The sequence below is a fragment of the Columba livia genome, chromosome 35 (assembly GCF_036013475.1).
Source record: "Columba livia isolate bColLiv1 breed racing homer chromosome 35, bColLiv1.pat.W.v2, whole genome shotgun sequence".
NCBI classification, from domain to species: domain Eukaryota; kingdom Metazoa; phylum Chordata; class Aves; order Columbiformes; family Columbidae; genus Columba; species Columba livia.
Genome location: NC_088636.1, coordinates 467,912 through 486,955, shown reverse-complemented (window position 1 = coordinate 486,955; position 19,044 = coordinate 467,912). Strand labels below are relative to the sequence as shown.

Below are 19,044 nucleotides of genomic sequence, written 5' to 3'. Positions count from 1 at the left end.
CCAGTGCCCCATAGCGCCCCCCAACTCACGGCGCCGGCACCGGGTGCACAGGCCGAGCAGCAACAGGAGGGTCGGGGGCAGCAGGATCAGGCCCCACAACCCGCTATGGGGCCCGGGACCCTCCATGGGGCTGGGGGGGAGGGGGGTCAGCCGTGGGGCCCCGGACGCCTGGGTCCCCCCCTCATCCCGCCCCACAGGATCCGGTAACGGCGGCCCTGGGGGGGGGGGTGGGGGGGTCTGACCCATAAGTTGGGGGGCACAGAAGTACAGTGGTTGCTGCCCCATAAGTTGGGGGTCTGGGAAGCCCATAACCGAGGGACCCAGGCGTCCGGGAGCTCCATAAGTAGAGGACCCAGGCGTCCGGGCCCCACATTTCGCCCCCCCAAAAGCCACCTAAGGGAGGGACCCAGGCGTCCGGGCCCCACATCTCTTCCCCCAAATACCACCTAAAGGAGGGACCCAGGCGTCCGGGAGGGACCCAGGCGTCCGGGCCCCACATCACCTCCCCAAATGCCAACTAAGAGAGGGACCCAGGTGTCCGGGAGGGACCCAGGCATCCGGGAGCTCTATAAGTAGAGGACCCAGGCGTCCGGGCCCCACATCTCCCCCCCACATACCAACCTAAAGGAGGGACCCAGGCGTCCGGGAGGGACCCAGGTGTCCGGGCTCCACATCACCCCCCCAAATGTCACACCCAGGGAGGGACCCAGGCGTCCGGGAGCTCTATAAGTAGAGGACCCAGGCGTCCGGGCCCCACATCACCCCCCCAAATGCCAACTAAGAGAGGGACCCAGGTGTCCGGGAGGGACCCAGGCATCCGGGAGCTCTGTAAGTAGAGGACCCAGGCATCCGGGCCCCACATCTCCCCCCCCAAAATGCCACCTAAGGGAGGGACCCAGGCATCCGGGAGGGACCCAGGTGTCCGGGCTCCACATCACCCCCCCAAATGCCACCTAAAGGAGGGACCCAGGCGTCCGGGAGGGACCCAGGCGTCCGGGCCCTACATCACCCCCCCAAATGTCACACCCAGGGAGGGACCCAGGCGTCCGGGCCCCACATTTCCCCCCCCAGATGCCACCTAAGAGAGGGACCCAGGCGTCCGGGAGCTCTATAAGTAGAGGACCCAGGCGTCCGGGCCCCACATCTCCCCCCCACATACCACCTAAAGGAGGGACCCAGGCATCCGGGCCCCACATCCCCCCCCATCCCACCGGTACCTTCTCCCGGCGCCGTCACCTCCGGGTCCCCGAGCTCACGTGGGGGGAGGGGACACCCCCCCCTCCCCTCCCCTCCCCCACCCCCAGGAAGCTGCGGGCGCCGTGGGGCAGGAAACGTGTGGGGCAGGAAACGTGTGGGGCAGGAAACGTGTGGGGCGGAGCTGTGGGGGGAGGGAGGAGACAGAGCAGCCGGAGACGGGATTGGGGGGCGAAGGGGGTTTTATTATGGGGGGTGGGGGGCGGGGGGGGCACTTGTGGGGCGGCGTCACTTGTGGGTCAGGCCAGCACGTGGGCCACGGGCACCTTGGTGGGGCGGCCGCCGTGGGGCACGACGAGGTCACCGGGGTCGGCGTCGTCGTCATCGGGGGGGAGGCCTGGGGTGGTTAATTAGGGGGTAATTAATCAATGGGGGCGATGGGGGTGATGGGGTCAATGGGGACAATGGGGTCAATGGGGTCAATGGGGTCAATGGGGTCAATGGGGTCAATGGGGACAATGGGGTCAATGGGTCAATGGGATCAATGGATCAATGGGGTCAATGGGTCGATGGGGTCAATGGGGTCAATGGAGTCAATGGGTCAAGGGGTCAATGGATCAATGGGTCAATGGGTCAATGGGGTCAATGGGGTCAATGGGGTCAATGGGTCAATGGGGTCAAGGGGTCAATGGGGACAATGGGGACAATGGGAGCAACGGGGACAATTGGATCAATGGGTCAATGGATCAATGGGGTCAATGGGGTCAATGGGGTCAATGGAGTCAATGGGATCAATGGGTCAAGGGGTCAATGGATCAATGGGTCAATGGGTCAATGGGATCAATGGGTCAATGGGGTCAATGGGTCAATGGATCAATGGGGTCAATGGGTCAATGGGGTCAACGGGGACAATGGGATCAATGGGCCAATGGATCAATGGGGTCAATGGATCAATGGATCAATGGGAGTCAATGGGGGTTAATGGGTCAATGGGATCAAGGGGTCAATGGATCAATGGGGTCAATGGGTCAATGGGGTCAATGGGGTCAATGGGGTCAATGGGTCAATGGGATCAAGGGGTCAATGGATCAATGGGGTCAATGGGTCAATGGGGTCAATGGGGTCAATGGGTCAATGGGGTCAATGGATCAATGGGGTCAATGGGTCAATGGGGTCAATGGGTCAATGGGTCAATGGGTCAATGGGATCAAGGGGTCAATGGATCAATGGGGTCAATGGGTCAATGGATCAATGGGGTCAATGGGTCGATGGGGTCAATGGGGTCAATGGGGTCAATGGGATCAATGGGGTCAATGGATCAATGGATCAATGGGGTCAATGGGGTCAATGGGGTCAATGGGATCAATGGGTCAATGGGGTCAATGGGATCAATGGGATCAATGGATCAATGGGTCAATGGGATCAATGGGTCAATGGATCAATGGGGTCAATGGGTCAATGGGCCAATGAGGTCAATGGGTCAATGGGTCAATGGATCAGTGGGGTCAATGGATCAATGGGGTCAATGGGTCAATGGGTCAATGGGCCAATGAGGTCAATGGATCAATGGGGTCAATGGATCAATGGGGTCAATGGGATCAATGGGTCAATGGGGGTCAATGGGGGTCAATGGGATCAATGGGTCAATGGGGTCAATGGATCAATGGGGTCAATGGGGTCAATGGGTCAATGGAGGTCAAAGGGGTCAATGGGGACAATTGGATCAATGGGTCAATGGGTCAATGGGTCAATGGGTCAATGGGGTCAATGGGGTCAATGGGTCAATGGGGTCAATGGGTCAATGGGGTCAATGGGGTCAATGGGATCAATGGGTCAATGGGGGTCAATGGGGTCAATGGGTCAATGGGGGTCAATGGGGGGGTGGTCACGTGCCCCCGCCCTCACCTCGCGCCTCCCGCAGCGCCCGCGCGCGGTCCCGCGGCAGCGAGAGGGCGGAGCCCAGGAAGGCCCCGCCCCCCAGCGCGGCCACGAAGGGGCAGAGCAGCAGCGCGCGGCCCAGCGCCTGCGCCGAACGCCGCCACGAGGGGGCGGGGCCGCGCAGCGCGTCGCTCAGCTGCCGGCAGAGGGGCGGGGTCACGGCGGCGCCGACCAATCGCAGCGCCCCAGGGCCGCCCCCAGCCTCCCGGTGCCCCCCAGTCCATCCCAGTTCAGCCCAGTGACCCCAGTTCATCCCAGTCCATCCCAGTCCCCCCAGTCCCTCCCAGTCCATCCCAGTTCATCCCAGTTCATCCCAGTTCATCCCAGTGACTCCCCAGTTCATCCCAGTCCCTCCCAGTTCCCTCCCAATCCATCCCAGTCCCTCCCAGTCCCTCCCAGTCCATCCCAGTGAACCCCCCAGTCCATCCCAGTCCATCCCAGTTCATCCCAGTGACCCCAGTTCATCCCAGTTCATCCCAGTTCCATCCCGGTGCCCCCCAGTCCCTCACAGTTCAGCCCAGTGACCCCCCAGTTCATCCCAGTCCCCCCCAGTCCCCCCAGTCCGTCCCAGTGACCCCAGTTCATCCAAGTCCCTCCCAGTCCATCCCAGTCCCTCCCAGTCCATCCCAGTTCCTCCCAGTCATTCCCAGTTACCCCCCAATCCCATCCCAGTCCCCCCAATCCCCTCCCAGTCCCCCCCAGTCCCCCCAGTCCATCCCAGTCCCTCCCAGTCCCCCAGCCCCCAGTCCCCCCAGTCCATCCCAGTGACTCCCCAGTCCATCCCAGTCCATCCCAATGACCCCCCAGTCCCCCCAGTCCCCCCAGTCCCCCCCAGTCCCTCCCAGTCCCTCCCAGTCCCCCCAGTCCATCCCAGTCATTCCCAGTTACCCCCCAATCCCCTCCCAGTCCCTCCAGTCCCCCCAGTCCCCCCCCAGTCCCCCAGTCCCCCCAGTCCCTCCCAGTCCCCCCAGTCCCTCCCAGTCCCCCCAGTCCCCCAGTCCCCCAGTCCCATCCCAGTCCCTCCCAGTTCCCTCCCAGTCCATCCCAGTTCCTCCCAGTCATTCCCAGTTACCCCCCAATCCCCTCCCAGTCCCCCCCAGTCCCCCCAGTCCATCCCAGTGACTCCCCAGTGCCTCCCAGTCCATCCCAATGACCTCCCAGTCCCTCCCAGTCCCCCCAGTCCCCCCCAGTCCCCCAGCCCCCATTCCCAGTCCGTACCAGTCCCAGCAGGTAGGGGCTGCCCGCGTCCCCCAGCAGATGCGCCGCCCCCACCTGCAGCGCCGAGGCCGTCGAGCGGCGCCACGGGGGCACCACGCCCTGCGGCACCGGAGCCCTCACCACGGGCCCCCATGTCCCCCCAGGGCCCCCCATGGCCCCCCAGGGCCCCCCAATGTCCCCCATGGCCCCCCAGGGTCCCCCATGGCCCCCCAGGGTCCCCCATGGCCCCCCAATGTCCCCCCATTGCCCCCCAATGTCCCCCCATTGCCCCCCAGGGTCCCCCATTGCCCCCCATGGCCCCCCATTACCCCCCAGGGTCCCCCAAGGGTCCCCATTGCCCCCCAGTGCCCCCATTGCCCCCACGGCCCCCCATTGCCCCCCAGGGTCCCCCCAGGGCCCCCCAGGGCCCCCCATGGCCCCCCATTGCCCCCCATGGCCCCCAATGTCCCCCCATTGCCCCCCAATGTCCCCCCATTGCCCCCCAATGTCCCCCCATGGCCCCCCAGGGTCCCCCATTGCCCCCCAATGTCCCCCCATTGCCCCCCAATGTCCCCCCATGGCCCCCCAGGGTCCCCCATTGCCCCCCAATGTCCCCCCATGGCCCCCCATTGCCCCCCAATGTCCCCCCATTAACCCCCCAGGGTCCCCCAAGGGTCCCCATTAACACCCAAGGTCCCCATGGCCCCCCATTACCCCCCAGGGCCCCCCAAGGGTCCCCATTGCCCCCCAGGGTCCCCCCATGGCCCCCCATTACCCCCCAGGGTCCCCCAAGGGTCCCCATTGCCCCCCATTGCCCCCATTGTCCCCATGGACCCCATGGCCCCCATTGCCCCCCATTACCCCACAGGGTCCCCATTACCCCCCAGTGTCCCCATTACCCCCCAGTGTCCCCAATGTCCCCCCATTACCCCCCAGGGTTCCCCCAGGGTCCCATTACCCCCCCCAGTGTCCCCAATGTCCCCCCATTGCCCCCCATTGCCCCCACGGCCCCCCATTGCCCCCCATTGCCCCCCACGGCCCCCCGTTACCCCCCATGGCCCCCCACGGCCCCCAGGGCCCCCCGTTACCCCCCAGGGTCCCCCCAGGGTCCCCATTAACACCCAGTGTCCCCAATGTCCCCCATTACCCCCCATTACCCCCCAGTGTCCCCAGTGTCCCCCCATTAACACCCAGGGTCCCCCCATTGTCCCCATTGTCCCCATTGTCCCCATTGTCCCCATCGCCCCCACTGTCCCCAATGTCCCCATTGTCCCCTTGTCCCCATTGTCCCCATTGTCCCCAATGTCCCCAATGTCCGCACTGTCCCCAATGTCCCCATTGTCCCCACTGTCCCCATTGTCCCCATTGTCCCCATTGTCCCCAATGTCCCCAATGTCCCCATCACCCCCAATGTCCCCAATGTCCCCATCGCCCCCACTGTCCCCAATGTCCCCATTGCCCCCAATGTCCCATTGTCCCCAATGTACCCATTGTCCCCACTGTCCCCAATGTCCCCAATGTCCCCATCGCCCCCATTGTCCCATTGTCCCCATTGTCCCCATTGTCCCCACTGTCCCCACTGTCCCCATTGTCCCCATTGTCCCCATTGTCCCCATTGTCCCACCAGCAGGATATCGGCCACCAGGGCCCAGTTCAGGGACAGCAGCGTCTCCCCCACGAAGATGAAAACCTGCGGACAGGGCACACGGGGTCACGGGGTCACACGGGGTCACACGGGGTCACGGGGTCACACGGGGTCACCAGGGTCACGGGGGTCACGGGGGTCACGGGGGTCACATGGGTCACCATGTCCCCGTGACCCCATCGTCCCCCATTGTCCCCTATACCCCGTGACCTCCAATGACCCCATAACCCCCCATAACCCACATAACCCTATGACCCCCAATGACACCCCACAACCCCAGAACCACATGACCCCTATAACCTTATGACCCCCATAACCCCAATACCCCCCCCACCCACCCCCCATATCCCCATAACCCCCCATAACCCCCATAACCCTATGACCCCCATAACCCCCCATAACCCTATAACCCCCATACCCCCCCCACCCCCATAACCCCCATAACCCCAATACCCCCCCCACCCCCATGACCCCCATGACCCCCCCACCCCCATAACCCCATAACCCCAATACCCCCCCCACCCCCATGACCCCTATGACCCCCCCACCCCCATAACCCCCATGACCCCAATACCCCCCCCCACCCCCATAACCCCCATGACCCCCCCACCCCCATGACCCCAATACCCCCCCACCCCCATGACCCCCATGACCCCCCCACCCCCATAACCCCCATAACCCCAATACCCCCCCCACCCCCATAACCCCCATGACCCCCCCACCCCCATGACCCCCATGATTCCCCACCCCCATGACCCCCCCCACCCCCATGACCCCCATGACCCCCCCACCCCCATGACCCCCATGACCCCAATACCCCCCCCACCCCCATGACCCCCATGACCCCCATGACCCCCCCACCCCCATAACCCCCATAACCCCCATGACCCCCACCCCCATAACCCCAATACCCCCCCCACCCCCATGACCCCCCCACCCCCATAACCCCCATAACCCCCCCCCACCCCCATGACCCCCCACCCCCATGACCCCCCCCCACCCCCATAACCCCCAATACCCCCCGATCCCCATGACCCCCGTGACCCCCCCCATGACCCCCCCCCCCCGCCCCCCCCAACTCACGTATGTGGCAGGGGGGCAGGGCTGGGCGCACAGCAGCGCCAGCAGCAGGCAGGGGGCGGCCCCCAGCACCCCTCCCCCGCACAGCAGCGGGTCCCCCCGGGGGGTCAGGGGGCGGAGCCAGCGGGACAGCCCCGCCCCCAGCCCCACCCCCAGCACCCCCGACACGCACGTCAGCAGCCCGAACAGCAGGCTGGGGGCAGAGGGCAAAGGTCAGGGGGTCAGAGGGGTCGGGGGGGGGGTTAATAGAGGTCAGGGGGGTCATATGGGGTCATAGGGGTTGGGGGAAGGGGGGTTAGGGGGGGTTATGGGGTCATGGGGTCATAGGTCACCCCATTGTCCCCATTGTCCCATTGACCTCATTGATCCCATTGATCCCATTGTCCCCATTGTCCCATTATCCCAATTATCCCCATTGTCCCATTGTCCCCATTATCCCATTGATCCCATTAACCCCATTGTCCCCATTGTCCCCATTGTCCCCATTGTCCCCCACTGATCCCACTGTCCCCACTGACCCCAATGTCCCCATTGTTCCCAATACCCCCATTGTCCCCATTATCCCCATTATCCCATTGTCCCCATTGAACCCATTGTTCCATTATCCCATCACCCCCATTATCCCATTGTCCCCATTGATCCCATTAACCCCATTGTCCCCATCACCCCCATTGATCCCATTGTCCCCATCACCCCCATTGATCCCATTAACCCCATTGTCCCCATCACCCCCATTGATCCCATTGTCCCCATCACCCCCATTGATCCCATCACTCCCATCACCCCCATTACCCCATCACCCCCATTGTCCCCACTGTCCCCCGCCGTCACCTCTCGTCGCCGTGGCAGCGCGGTCCCTGGTGACACGGGGGCAGGTCCCCGGCGGCCACGCGGCAGCGCTGCAGGAACGCGGGGGCCCAGAGCGCCAGCGCCCCGGTCACAAAGGCCACGGCCGTGAAGCCCAACGAGGACAGCACCAGCGTGCGGCTGCGGACACGGGGACACCCGTCACAGCCCTGGGGACACCCCATCACACCCCTGGGGACACCCCATCACACCCCTGGGGACACCCCATCACACCCCTGGGGACACCCCATCATACCCTCCAGGACACCAGCTGAACCCTGGGAATGCAAGGTCTACCCCAGGGAGACTAGATCTACCCATCGGGACACCAGGTCTACCCGTAGGGATACCAGATCTACCCACAGGGATACCCGGTGTACCTATAGGGACACCCCCGGTCACAAAGGCCATGGCCATGAAGCCCGAGGACAGCACCAGCGTGCGGCTGCGGACACGGGGACACCCGTCACAGCCCTGGGGACACCCCCATCACAGCCCTGGGGACACCCCATCACACCCCTGGGGACACCCCATCATACCCCCCGAGACAACAGCTGAACCCTGGGAATGCAAGGTCTACCCCAGGGAGACTAGATCTGCCCATGGGGACACCAGGTCTACCCAAAGGGATACCTTCCTATAGGGACACCCCCGGCCCTATGAGGACAGCACCAGCATGTGGCTGCGGACACGGGGACACCCGTCACAGCCCTGGGGACACCCCATCACACCCCCATGGAATGTGGGGACACCCCTGGGAACACCAGCTAAACCATGGGGACACCAGGTCTACCCACAGGGTGACCAGGTCAACCCATAGGGACAGCAGACCTACCCATGGGGAGACCAGGTCAACACCTCCCCCCAACACGCGCCCCCATATCCCCCCATGTCCCTATGTCCCCTCATATCCCCAGATCCCCGCAATGTCCCCAATGTCCCCATGTCCCCCCATACCCCCCATGTCCCCCAATGTCCCCACATCCCCCAATGTCCCCATTGTCCCCATGTCCCCAATCGCCCCTTATCCCCCCATATCCCCATTGTCCACAATGTCCTCATTGCCCCCATGTCCCCCAATGTCCCCATGTCCCCCTATCTCCCCCCCATCCCCCAATGTCCCCATGTCCCACAATGCCCCCATGTCCCCCAATGTCCCCATATCCCCCATTGTCCCCATGTCCCCAATCCCCCCATATCCCCCCATGTCCCATTGTCCACAATGTCCTCATTGCCCCCAATGTCCCCATGTCCCCCAATGTCCCCATATCCCCTTTGTCCCAATGTCCCCATGTCCCCCATTGTCCCCATGTCCCCCTATCTCACCCCATCCCCCCAATGTCCCCCAATGTCCCCATGTCCCCCATTGTCCCCCTATCCCCATATCCCCCAATGTCCCCATATCCCCATGTCCCCCTATGTCCCCAATGTCCCCATTGCCCCCCCATGTCCCCAGTGTCGCCCATTGCCCCCAATGTCCCCATTGTCCCCATTGTCCCCAATGTCCCCATGTCCCCATTGCCCCCAATGTCCCCATTGTCCCCATTGTCCCCAATGTCCCCATGTCCCCATTGCCCCCAATGTCCCCATTGTCCCATTGTCCCATTGTCCCCATTGTCCCCATTGTCCCCATTGCCCCCATTGTCCCCAATGTCCCCAATGTCCCCAATGTCCCCATTGTCCCCATTGTCCCCAATGTCCCCCATTGCCCCCAATGTCCCCAATGTCCCCAATGTCCCCATTGTCCCCATTGTCCCCATGTCCCCATGTCCCCACCGCTCACTTGGTGGCCAGCTGGCGCAGGTCGCTGGCCCAGTGCGGCTGGGGGAGGGGCGCGGCGGGGGGCAGCTCCAGCCCCCCCCCGGGGGGGGTCGCTCACCAGCGTCACCAGCAGCGCCAGCGCCACCAAACCCAGCGCCGGGGTCACCTGGGGACACGGGGGGGCATGGGGGGGGGTCACCTGGGGGGTCACCTGGGGACACGGGGGGGCATGGGGGGGTCATGGGGGGGTCACCTGGGGACACTGGGGGGCATGGGGGGGGGGGTCACCTGGGGGGTCACCTGGGGACACGGGGGGGCATGGGGGGCTCATGGGGGGGTCATGGGGGGGTCACCTGGGGACACTGGGGGGCATGGGGGGGCATGGGGGGGGTCACCTGGGGTCACCTGGGGGGTCACCTGAGGACACAGGGGGTCATGGGGGGGTCACCTGGGGACACGGGGGGGTCATGGGGGGGGGTCATGGGGGTCACATGGGGGGGTCACATGGGGACAAAGGGGGGTCATGGGGGGACAGTGGGGTCACTTGGGGACAATACGGGGTCACTGGGGGGGTTTGAGGACCCTGTTGGTGACACTGGGGTCACTGTTGGGGACATTGGGGTCACTATTGGGGTCACTGTTGGGGACACTGTTGGGGACATTGGGGTCACTGTTGGGGACATTGGGGACATTGGGGTCACTGTTGGGGACACTGTTGGGGACATTGGGGTCACTGTTGGGGACACTGGGGTCACTGTTGGGGACATTGGGGTCACTATTGGGGTCACTGGGGACACCATTGGGGTCACTGTTGGGGACATTGGGGTCACTGTTGGGGACATTGGGGTCACTGTTGGGGACACTGGGGTCACTGTTGGGGTCACTGTTGGGGACATTGGGGTCACTGTTGGGGACATTGGGGACACTGTTGGGGACATTGGGGTCACTGTTGGGGACACTGGGGTCACTATTGGGGTCACTGTTGGGGACATTGGGGTCACTGTTGGGGACACTGGGGTCACTGTTGGGGACACTGGGGACACTATTGGGGTCACTGTTGGGGACATTGGGGTCACTGTTGGGGACACTGGGGTCACTGTTGGGGACACTGGGGTCACTGTTGGGGACACTGGGGACACTATTGGGGTCACTGTTGGGGACATTGGGGTCACTGTTGGGGACACTGGGGTCACTGTTGGGGACACTGGGGTCACTGTTGGGGACACTGGGGACACTATTGGGGTCACTGTTGGGGACATTGGGGTCACTGTTGGGGACACTGGGGTCACTATTGGGGTCACTGTTGGGGACATTGGGGTCACTGTTGGGGACACTGGGGTCACTCACCCTGAGGGCCCAGCGCCAGTCGGTGGCCACGTCCTTGACCTTGGCCCCAATGATGTAACCGAGACCACTGCAACGGGACATGGGGACAATGGGACAATGGGGGAACCCCGGGAACCCCCTCCCCCCATCCCCATAATCCCCAGTGTCCCCCCATTGTCCCATTGTCCCATTGTCCCCATTGTCCCATTGTCCCATTGTCCCATTGTCCCCATTGTCCCCATTGTCCCATTGTCCCATTGTCCCCTTGTCCCATTGTCCCATTGTCCCATTGTCCCATTGTCCCCATTGTCCCCATTGTCCCATTGTCCCATTGTCCCCATTGTCCCCATTGTCCCATTGTCCCATTGTCCCATTGTCCCATTGTCCCCATTGTCCCATTGTCCCATTGTCCCATTGTCCCCATTGTCCCATTGTCCCATTGTCCCCATTGTCCCCATTGTCCCATTGTCCCATTGTCCCATTGTCCCATTGTCCCCTTGTCCCCATTGTCCCCATTGTCCCATTGTCCCCATTGTCCCCATTGTCCCATTGTCCCATTGTCCCATTGTCCCATTGTCCCATTGTCCCATTGTCCCCATTGTCCCCATTGTCCCATTGTCCCATTGTCCCATTGTCCCATTGTCCCCTTGTCCCCATTGTCCCCATTGTCCCATTGTCCCCATTGTCCCCATTGTCCCATTGTCCCATTGTCCCATTGTCCCATTGTCCCATTGTCCCCATTGTCCCCATTGTCCCCATTGTCCCATTGTCCCATTGTCCCCATTGTCCCCATTGTCCCATTGTCCCATTGTCCCATTGTCCCATTGTCCCATTGTCCCCATTGTCCCATTGTCCCATTGTCCCATTGTCCCATTGTCCCATTGTCCCCATTGTCCCATTGTCCTCATTATCCCATTGTCCCATTGTCCCATTGTCCCATTGTCCCCATTGTCCCCATTGTCCCATTGTCCTCATTATCCCATTGTCCCATTGTCCCATTGTCCCATTGTCCCCATGTCCCCATTGTCCCCCATTGTCCCCATTGTCCCCATTGTCCCATTGTCCCATTGTCCCCATGTCCCCATTGTCCCCATTGTCCCATTGTCCCCATTGTCCCATTGTCCCCATTGTCCCATTGTCCCCATTGTCCCCATTGTCCCATTGTCCCCATTGTCCCCATTGTCCCCATGTCCCCATTGTCCCATTGTCCCATTGTCCCATTGTCCCCATTGTCCCATTGTCCCATTGTCCCATTGTCCCATTGTCCCATTGTCCCCATTGTCCCCATTGTCCCATTGTCCCCATTGTCCCATTGTCCCATTGTCCCATTGTCCCCATTGTCCCATTGTCCCATTGTCCCCATTGTCCCCATTGTCCCATTGTCCCATTGTCCCATTGTCCCATTGTCCCATTGTCCCCATTGTCCCATTGTCCCCTTGTCCCCATTGTCCCATTGTCCCATTGTCCCCATTGTCCCATTGTCCCATTGTCCCATTGTCCCCTTGGCCCCGCCCACCCTGCCCAGCGGCACCCCCAGGTAGAATGCGGCCAATGCGGTGGTGCGGGCGGGGCCGGCGATGACGTCAGCGATGAGGGCGGGGCCAACGGTGCTGAACCCGCCCTCCCCCCACCCCCACCAGCGCCCGGCCCAGCAGCAGCAGCCAGAAGCCCTGGGGGCAAAGGGCAGAGGTCACGCGCGGGGTCACACGGGGTCACCGGGGGTCGTTGGGTCACATGGGGTCATGGGGTCACATGGGGTCATGGGGTCACATGGGGTCATGGGGTCACATGGGGCCACAGATACCCCACAGCTGCCCCACACCCACCCCATAGACCCCCCACATCCGCCCCCATCCTGACCCATAGACACCCCATAGACCCCATAGACACCCCATGTCCTGCCCCATTGTGCCCCACATCCTGCCCCACATCCACCCCATAGACACCCCACATCCCCCCCATAGTTCCCCCACATCCGCCCCACATCCACCCCATAGCTCCCCCATGTCCTGCCCCACATCCCCCCCACATCTGCCCCACATCCACCCCACATCCCCACATCCGCCCACATCCACCCCACATCCCCCCACATCCACCCCACATCCCCCCCACATCCCCCCCACATCCCCCCCACATCCCCCCCACATCCCCCCCACATCCCCCCCACATCCCCCCCACATCCACCCCACATCCCCCCACATCCACCCCACATCCCCCCCACATCCCCCCCACATCCACCCCACATCCCCCCCACATCCCCCCCACATCCACCCCACATCCACCCCACATCCCCCCCACATCCACCCCACATCCCCCCCACATCCACCCCACATCCCCCCCACATCCCCCCCACATCCACCCCACATCCCCCCACATCCCCCCACATCCACCCCACATCCGCCCCACATCCTGCCCCACATCCCCCCCACATCCCCCCACATCCCCCACATCCCCCCACATCCGCCCCACATCCTGCCCCACATCCCCCCCACATCCCCCCACATCCCCCCACATCCCCCCACATCCGCCCCACATCCTGCCCCACATCCCCCCCCACATCCCCCACATCCCCCCACATCCGCCCCACATCCACCCCACATCCCCCCACATCCACCCCACATCCACCCCACATCCGCCCCACATCCACCCCACATCCGCCCCACATCTGCCCCACATTCAGCCCACAGACACCCCATATCCACCTCATAGCTCCCCCATATCCTGCCCCATTGTGCCCCCACATCCTCCCCACATCCCCGCCATAACTCCCCCATGTCCTGCCCCACACCCTGCCCCATAGACACCCCATAGACACCCCACACCTGCCCCACATCCTGCCCCACATCCACCCCATAGACAACCCATATCTCCCCCATAGCTCCCCCACATCCACCCCATAGCTCCCCATGTCCTGCCCCATTGTGCCCCATATCTGCCCCACATCCTGCCCCACATCTGCCCCAAATCCACCCCACATCCACCCCATAGACACCCCATATCCCCCCCATAGTTCCCCCACATCCTGCCCCACATCCACCCCACATCCTGCCCCATAGACACCCCATAGACAACCCCATAGAACCCATAGCTCCCCCACACCTGCCCCACATCCTGCCCCACATCCTGCCCCATAGACACCCCATAGACACCCCATAGCTCCCCCCACATCCTGCCCCACATCCACCCCACACCTGCCCCACATCCACCCCACATCCTGCCCCACATCCTGCCCCACATCCACCCCACATCCGCCCCACATCCGCCCCATAGATACCCCACATCCTGCCCCATTGAGCCCCACATCCTGCCCCACATCCGCTCCACATCCGCCCCACATCTGCCCCACATCCTGCCCCACATCCACCCCACATCCCCCCACATCCACCCCACATTGACCCCACATCCTGCCCCACATCCTGCCCCACATCCACCCCACATCCTGCCCCATAGACACCCCATAGACCCCCCATAGTTCCCCAACTTCCTGCCCCACATCTGCCCCATGTCCCCCCCCATAACTCCCCCATGTCCTGCCCAACACCCTGCCCCACATCCTGCCCCACATCCACCCCATAGACACCCCATAGCACCCCCCATGTCCTGCCCCATTGTGCCCCACATCCACCCCACATCCACCCCACATCCTGCCCCACATCCTGCCCCATTGTGCCCCACATCCTGCCCCACATCCTGCCCCACATCTACCCCACATCCCCCCACACCTGCCGGGGCACGAAGCTGCTGGCCAGCGTGGCCGCGGACCAGAGGGCGCTGGCCCCACAGATCAGGAGCTTCCGGCTGCACCGGTCGCCCAGGAACCCGAACAGGGGGGCGAGGAGCAGGTAACTGAGGATGAACACTGGGGGCAGACCCACACGTGTGGGGCAGGAACCCCATGGGAGCTGGGGGGCTATGGGGCAGACCCACACGTGTGGGGCAGGAACCCCATGGGAGCTGGGGGGCTATGGGGCAGACCCACACGTGTGGGGCAGGAACCCCATGGGAGCTGGGGGCTATGGGGCAGACCCACACGTGTGGGGCAGGAACCCCATGGGAGCTGGGGGGCTATGGGGCAGACCCACACGTGTGGGGCAGGAACCCCATGGGAGCTGGGGGGCTATGGGGCAGACCCACACGTGTGGGGCAGGACCCACGGGAGCTGGGGGGCTATGGGGCAGACCCACACGTGTGGGGCAGGACCCATGGGAGCTGGGGGGCTATGGGGCAGACCCACACGTGTGGGGCAGGAACCCCATGGGAGCTGGGGGCTATGGGGCAGACCCACACGTGTGGGGCAGGAACCCCATGGGAGCTGGGGGCTATGGGGCAGACCCACACGTGTGGGGCAGGACCCACGGGAGCTGGGGGGCTATGGGGCAGACCCACACGTGTGGGGCAGGACCCACGGGAGCTGGGGGGCTATGGGGCAGACCCACACGTGTGGGGCAGGACCCACGGGAGCTGGGGGGCTATGGGGCAGACCCACACGTGTGGGGCAGGAACCCCATGGGAGCTGGGGGCTATGGGGCAGACCCACACGTGTGGGGCAGGAACCCCATGGGAGCTGGGGGCTATGGGGCAGACCCACACGTGTGGGGCAGGAACCCCATGGGAGCTGGGGGGCTATGGGGCAGACCCACACGTGTGGGGCAGGAACCCCATGGGAGCTGGGGGGCTATGGGGCAGACCCACACGTGTGGGGCAGGACCCACGGGAGCTGGGGGGCTATGGGGCAGACCCACACGTGTGGGGCAGGAACCCCATGGGAGCTGGGGGGCTATGGGGCAGACCCACACGTGTGGGGCAGGAACCCCACGGGAGCTGGGGGCTATGGGGCAGACCCACACGTGTGGGGCAGGAACCCCATGGGAGCTGGGGGGCTATGGGGCAGACCCACACGTGTGGGGCAGGACCCACGGGAGCTGGGGGGCTATGGGGCAGACCCACACGTGTGGGGCAGGAACCCCATGGGAGCTGGGGGGCTATGGGGCAGACCCACACGTGTGGGGCAGGACCCACGGGAGCTGGGGGGCTATGGGGCAGACCCACACGTGTGGGGCAGGAACCCCATGGGAGCTGGGGGGCTATGGGGCAGACCCACACGTGTGGGGCAGACCTGTCTGTATGAGTCCGGATTTCCCGTCGTCGATGCCGAAAAAGTCTTCAATGTCGGGGAGAACACCTGGGGGGCACAGACCCATAGCGACCCATAAGTGACCCATAGAGACCCATAGCGACCCATAAGTGACCCATAGTGCCCCATAAGTGACCCATAGTGCCCCATAAGTGACCCATGAATGACCCATAAGTGACCCCCTGACCCATAGTGACCCATAGCGCCCCATAAGTGACCCATAAGTGACCCATAGTGACCCATAAGTGACTCATAGTGACCCATAAGTGACCCATGAATGACCCCCTGACCCACAGTGACCCATCGAGACCCGTTAGTGACCCATAGCGCCCCATAAGTGACCCATAGTCACCCATAAGTGACCCATAAGTGACCCATGAATGACCCCCTGACCCATAAGTGACCCATAGTGACCCATAAGTGACCCATAAGTGACCCATAAGTGACCCATAGAGATCCATAAGTGACCCATAGCGCCCCATAAGTGACCCATAAGTGACCCATAGTGCCCCATAAGTGACCCATAGAGACCCATAGCGACCCATAGAGACCCATAGAGACCCATAGCAACCCATAAGTGACCCATAGAGACCCATAGAGACCCATAAGTGACCCATAGTGCCCCATAAGTGACCCATAGAGACCCATAAGTGACCCATAAGTGACCCATAAGTGACCCATAGAGACCCATAAGTGACCCATAGAGTCCCATAAGTGACCCATAGTGCCCCAATAGTCACCCATAGAGACCCATAAGTGACCCATGGAGACCCATAAGTGACCCATAGCGCCCCATAAGTGACCCATAGTGCCCCAATAGTCACCCATAGAGACCCATAAGTGACCCATGGAGACCCATAAGTGACCCATGGAGACCCATAAGTGACCCATAGAGATCCATAAGCGACCCATCGAGACCCATAAGTGACCCATAGCGCCCCATAAGTGACCCATAGTCACCCATAAGTGACCCATAAGTGACCCATGAATGACCCCCTGACCCATAAGTGACCCATAGCGCCCCATAAGTGACCCATAAGTGACCCAAAATTCACCCATAAGTGCCCCATAAGTGACCTATAAGTGACCATATCCCGCCCCACATCCCGCCCCACATCCTGCCCCACATCTCCCCACATCTCCCCACATCTCCCACATCTCCCCACATCTCCCCACATCTCCCCACGCACTGGCGAGGGTGAAGCGGTCCATGTAGTTGAGCAGGTTGACGTAGCAGAGCACGGCCAGCGTCAGGCGGGGGGCGGGGGGGGCGCTATGGGGCGCTGTGGGGCTGGGGGGGGCGCTGTGGGGCGCTGTGGGGCTGGGGGGGGCGCTGTGGGGCGCTGTGGGGCTGGGGGGGGCGCTGTGGGGCGCTGTGGGGCCGGGGGCGCTGTGGGGCGCTGTGGGGCCGGGGGGGGGCGCTGTGGGGCGGCCCCTCCCCCCCCGTGTCGTCCGCGCGGCGAAGGAGCGGCCCCGACGCCATGGGGCAGCCTGGGGGGCAGACCCAAGATTGACCCACAGAGACCCATAGGACCAAGGACCACAGAGACCCATAGAGACCCATAGGGACCCATAGAGACCCATAGAGACCCATAGAGACCCATAGAGACCCATAGAGTGACCCATAGAGACGCATAGATTGACCCATAGAGACCCATAGAGACCCATAGAGACCCATAGAGACCCATAAGTGACCCATAGAGACCCATAGAGACCCATAGGGACCCATAGAGACCCATAGAGACCCATAGAGACCCATAAGTGACCCATAGAGACCCATAGAGACCCATAGAGACCATAGAGACCCATAGAGACCATAGAGACCATAGAGACCCATAGAGACCCATAGAGACCCATAGAGACCCATAGAGTGACCCACAGAGACCCATAGAGACCCATAGAGACCCATAGATTGACCCATAGAGACCCATAGAGACCCATAGAGACCCATAGAGACCCATAGAGACCATAGAGACCCATACGGACCCATAGAGACCATAGAGACCATAGAGACCATAGAGACCATAGAGACCCATAGAGACCATAGAGACCCATAGAGACCATAGAGACCATAGAGACCATAGAGACCCATAGGGACCCATAGAGACCATAGAGACCATAGAGACCCATAGCGACCCATAGAGACCATAGAGACCATAGAGACCCATAGAGACCATAGAGACCATAGAGACCATAGAGACCATAGAGACCATAGAGACCCATAGGAACCCATAGAGACCATAGAGACCATAGAGACCATAGAGACCATAGAGACCCATAGAGACCCATAGAGACCATAGAGACCATAGAGACCCATAGGGACCATAGAGACCCATAGAGACCATAGAGACCATAGAGACCATAGAGACCATAGAGACCATAGAGACCCATAGAGACCCATAGAGACCATAGAGACCATAGAGACCATAGAGACCCATAGAGACCATAGAGACCATAGAGACCCATAGAGACCCATAGAGACCATAGAGACCATAGAGACCATAGAGACCCATAGAGACCATAGAGACCATAGAGACCCATAGAGACCCATAGAGACCATAGAGACCATAGAGACTATAGTGACCATAGAGACCCATAGAGACCATAGAGTGACCCATAGAGACCATAGAGACCCATAGAGACCATAGAGACCATAGAGACCCATAGAGACCATAGAGACCATAGAGACCATAGAGACCATAGAGACCCATAGAGACCCATAGAGACCATAGAGACCCATAGAGACCATAGAGACCAGAGAGACCCATAGAGACCATAGAGACCCATAGAGACCATAGAGACCCATAGAGACCCATAGAGACCCATAGAGACCATAGAGACCCATAGAGACCATAGAGACCCATAGAGACCCATAGAGACCCATAGAGACCCATAGAGACCCATAGAGACCCATAGAGACCAT

At 62.2% G+C, this 19,044-nt stretch overlaps 1 protein-coding gene across 1 annotated transcript; it reads right to left on the bottom strand.

Annotated features, from left to right (window-relative positions):
• Positions 1-1,450: 1,450 nt before the first annotated feature.
• Positions 1,451-17,474, bottom strand: LOC135576928 (protein spinster homolog 1-like). Its single transcript, XM_065044270.1, is given in 14 exon segments — positions 1,451-1,591; positions 3,100-3,268; positions 4,351-4,449; positions 5,954-6,019; positions 7,058-7,247; positions 7,886-8,041; positions 8,272-8,345; positions 9,684-9,827; positions 11,009-11,079; positions 12,509-12,614; positions 12,616-12,657; positions 14,710-14,846; positions 16,104-16,169; positions 17,312-17,474. Coding segments are annotated over 14 exon segments (1,440 nt in total). The 5' UTR covers positions 17,334-17,474; the 3' UTR covers positions 1,451-1,493.
• Positions 17,475-19,044: the final 1,570 nt, after the last annotated feature.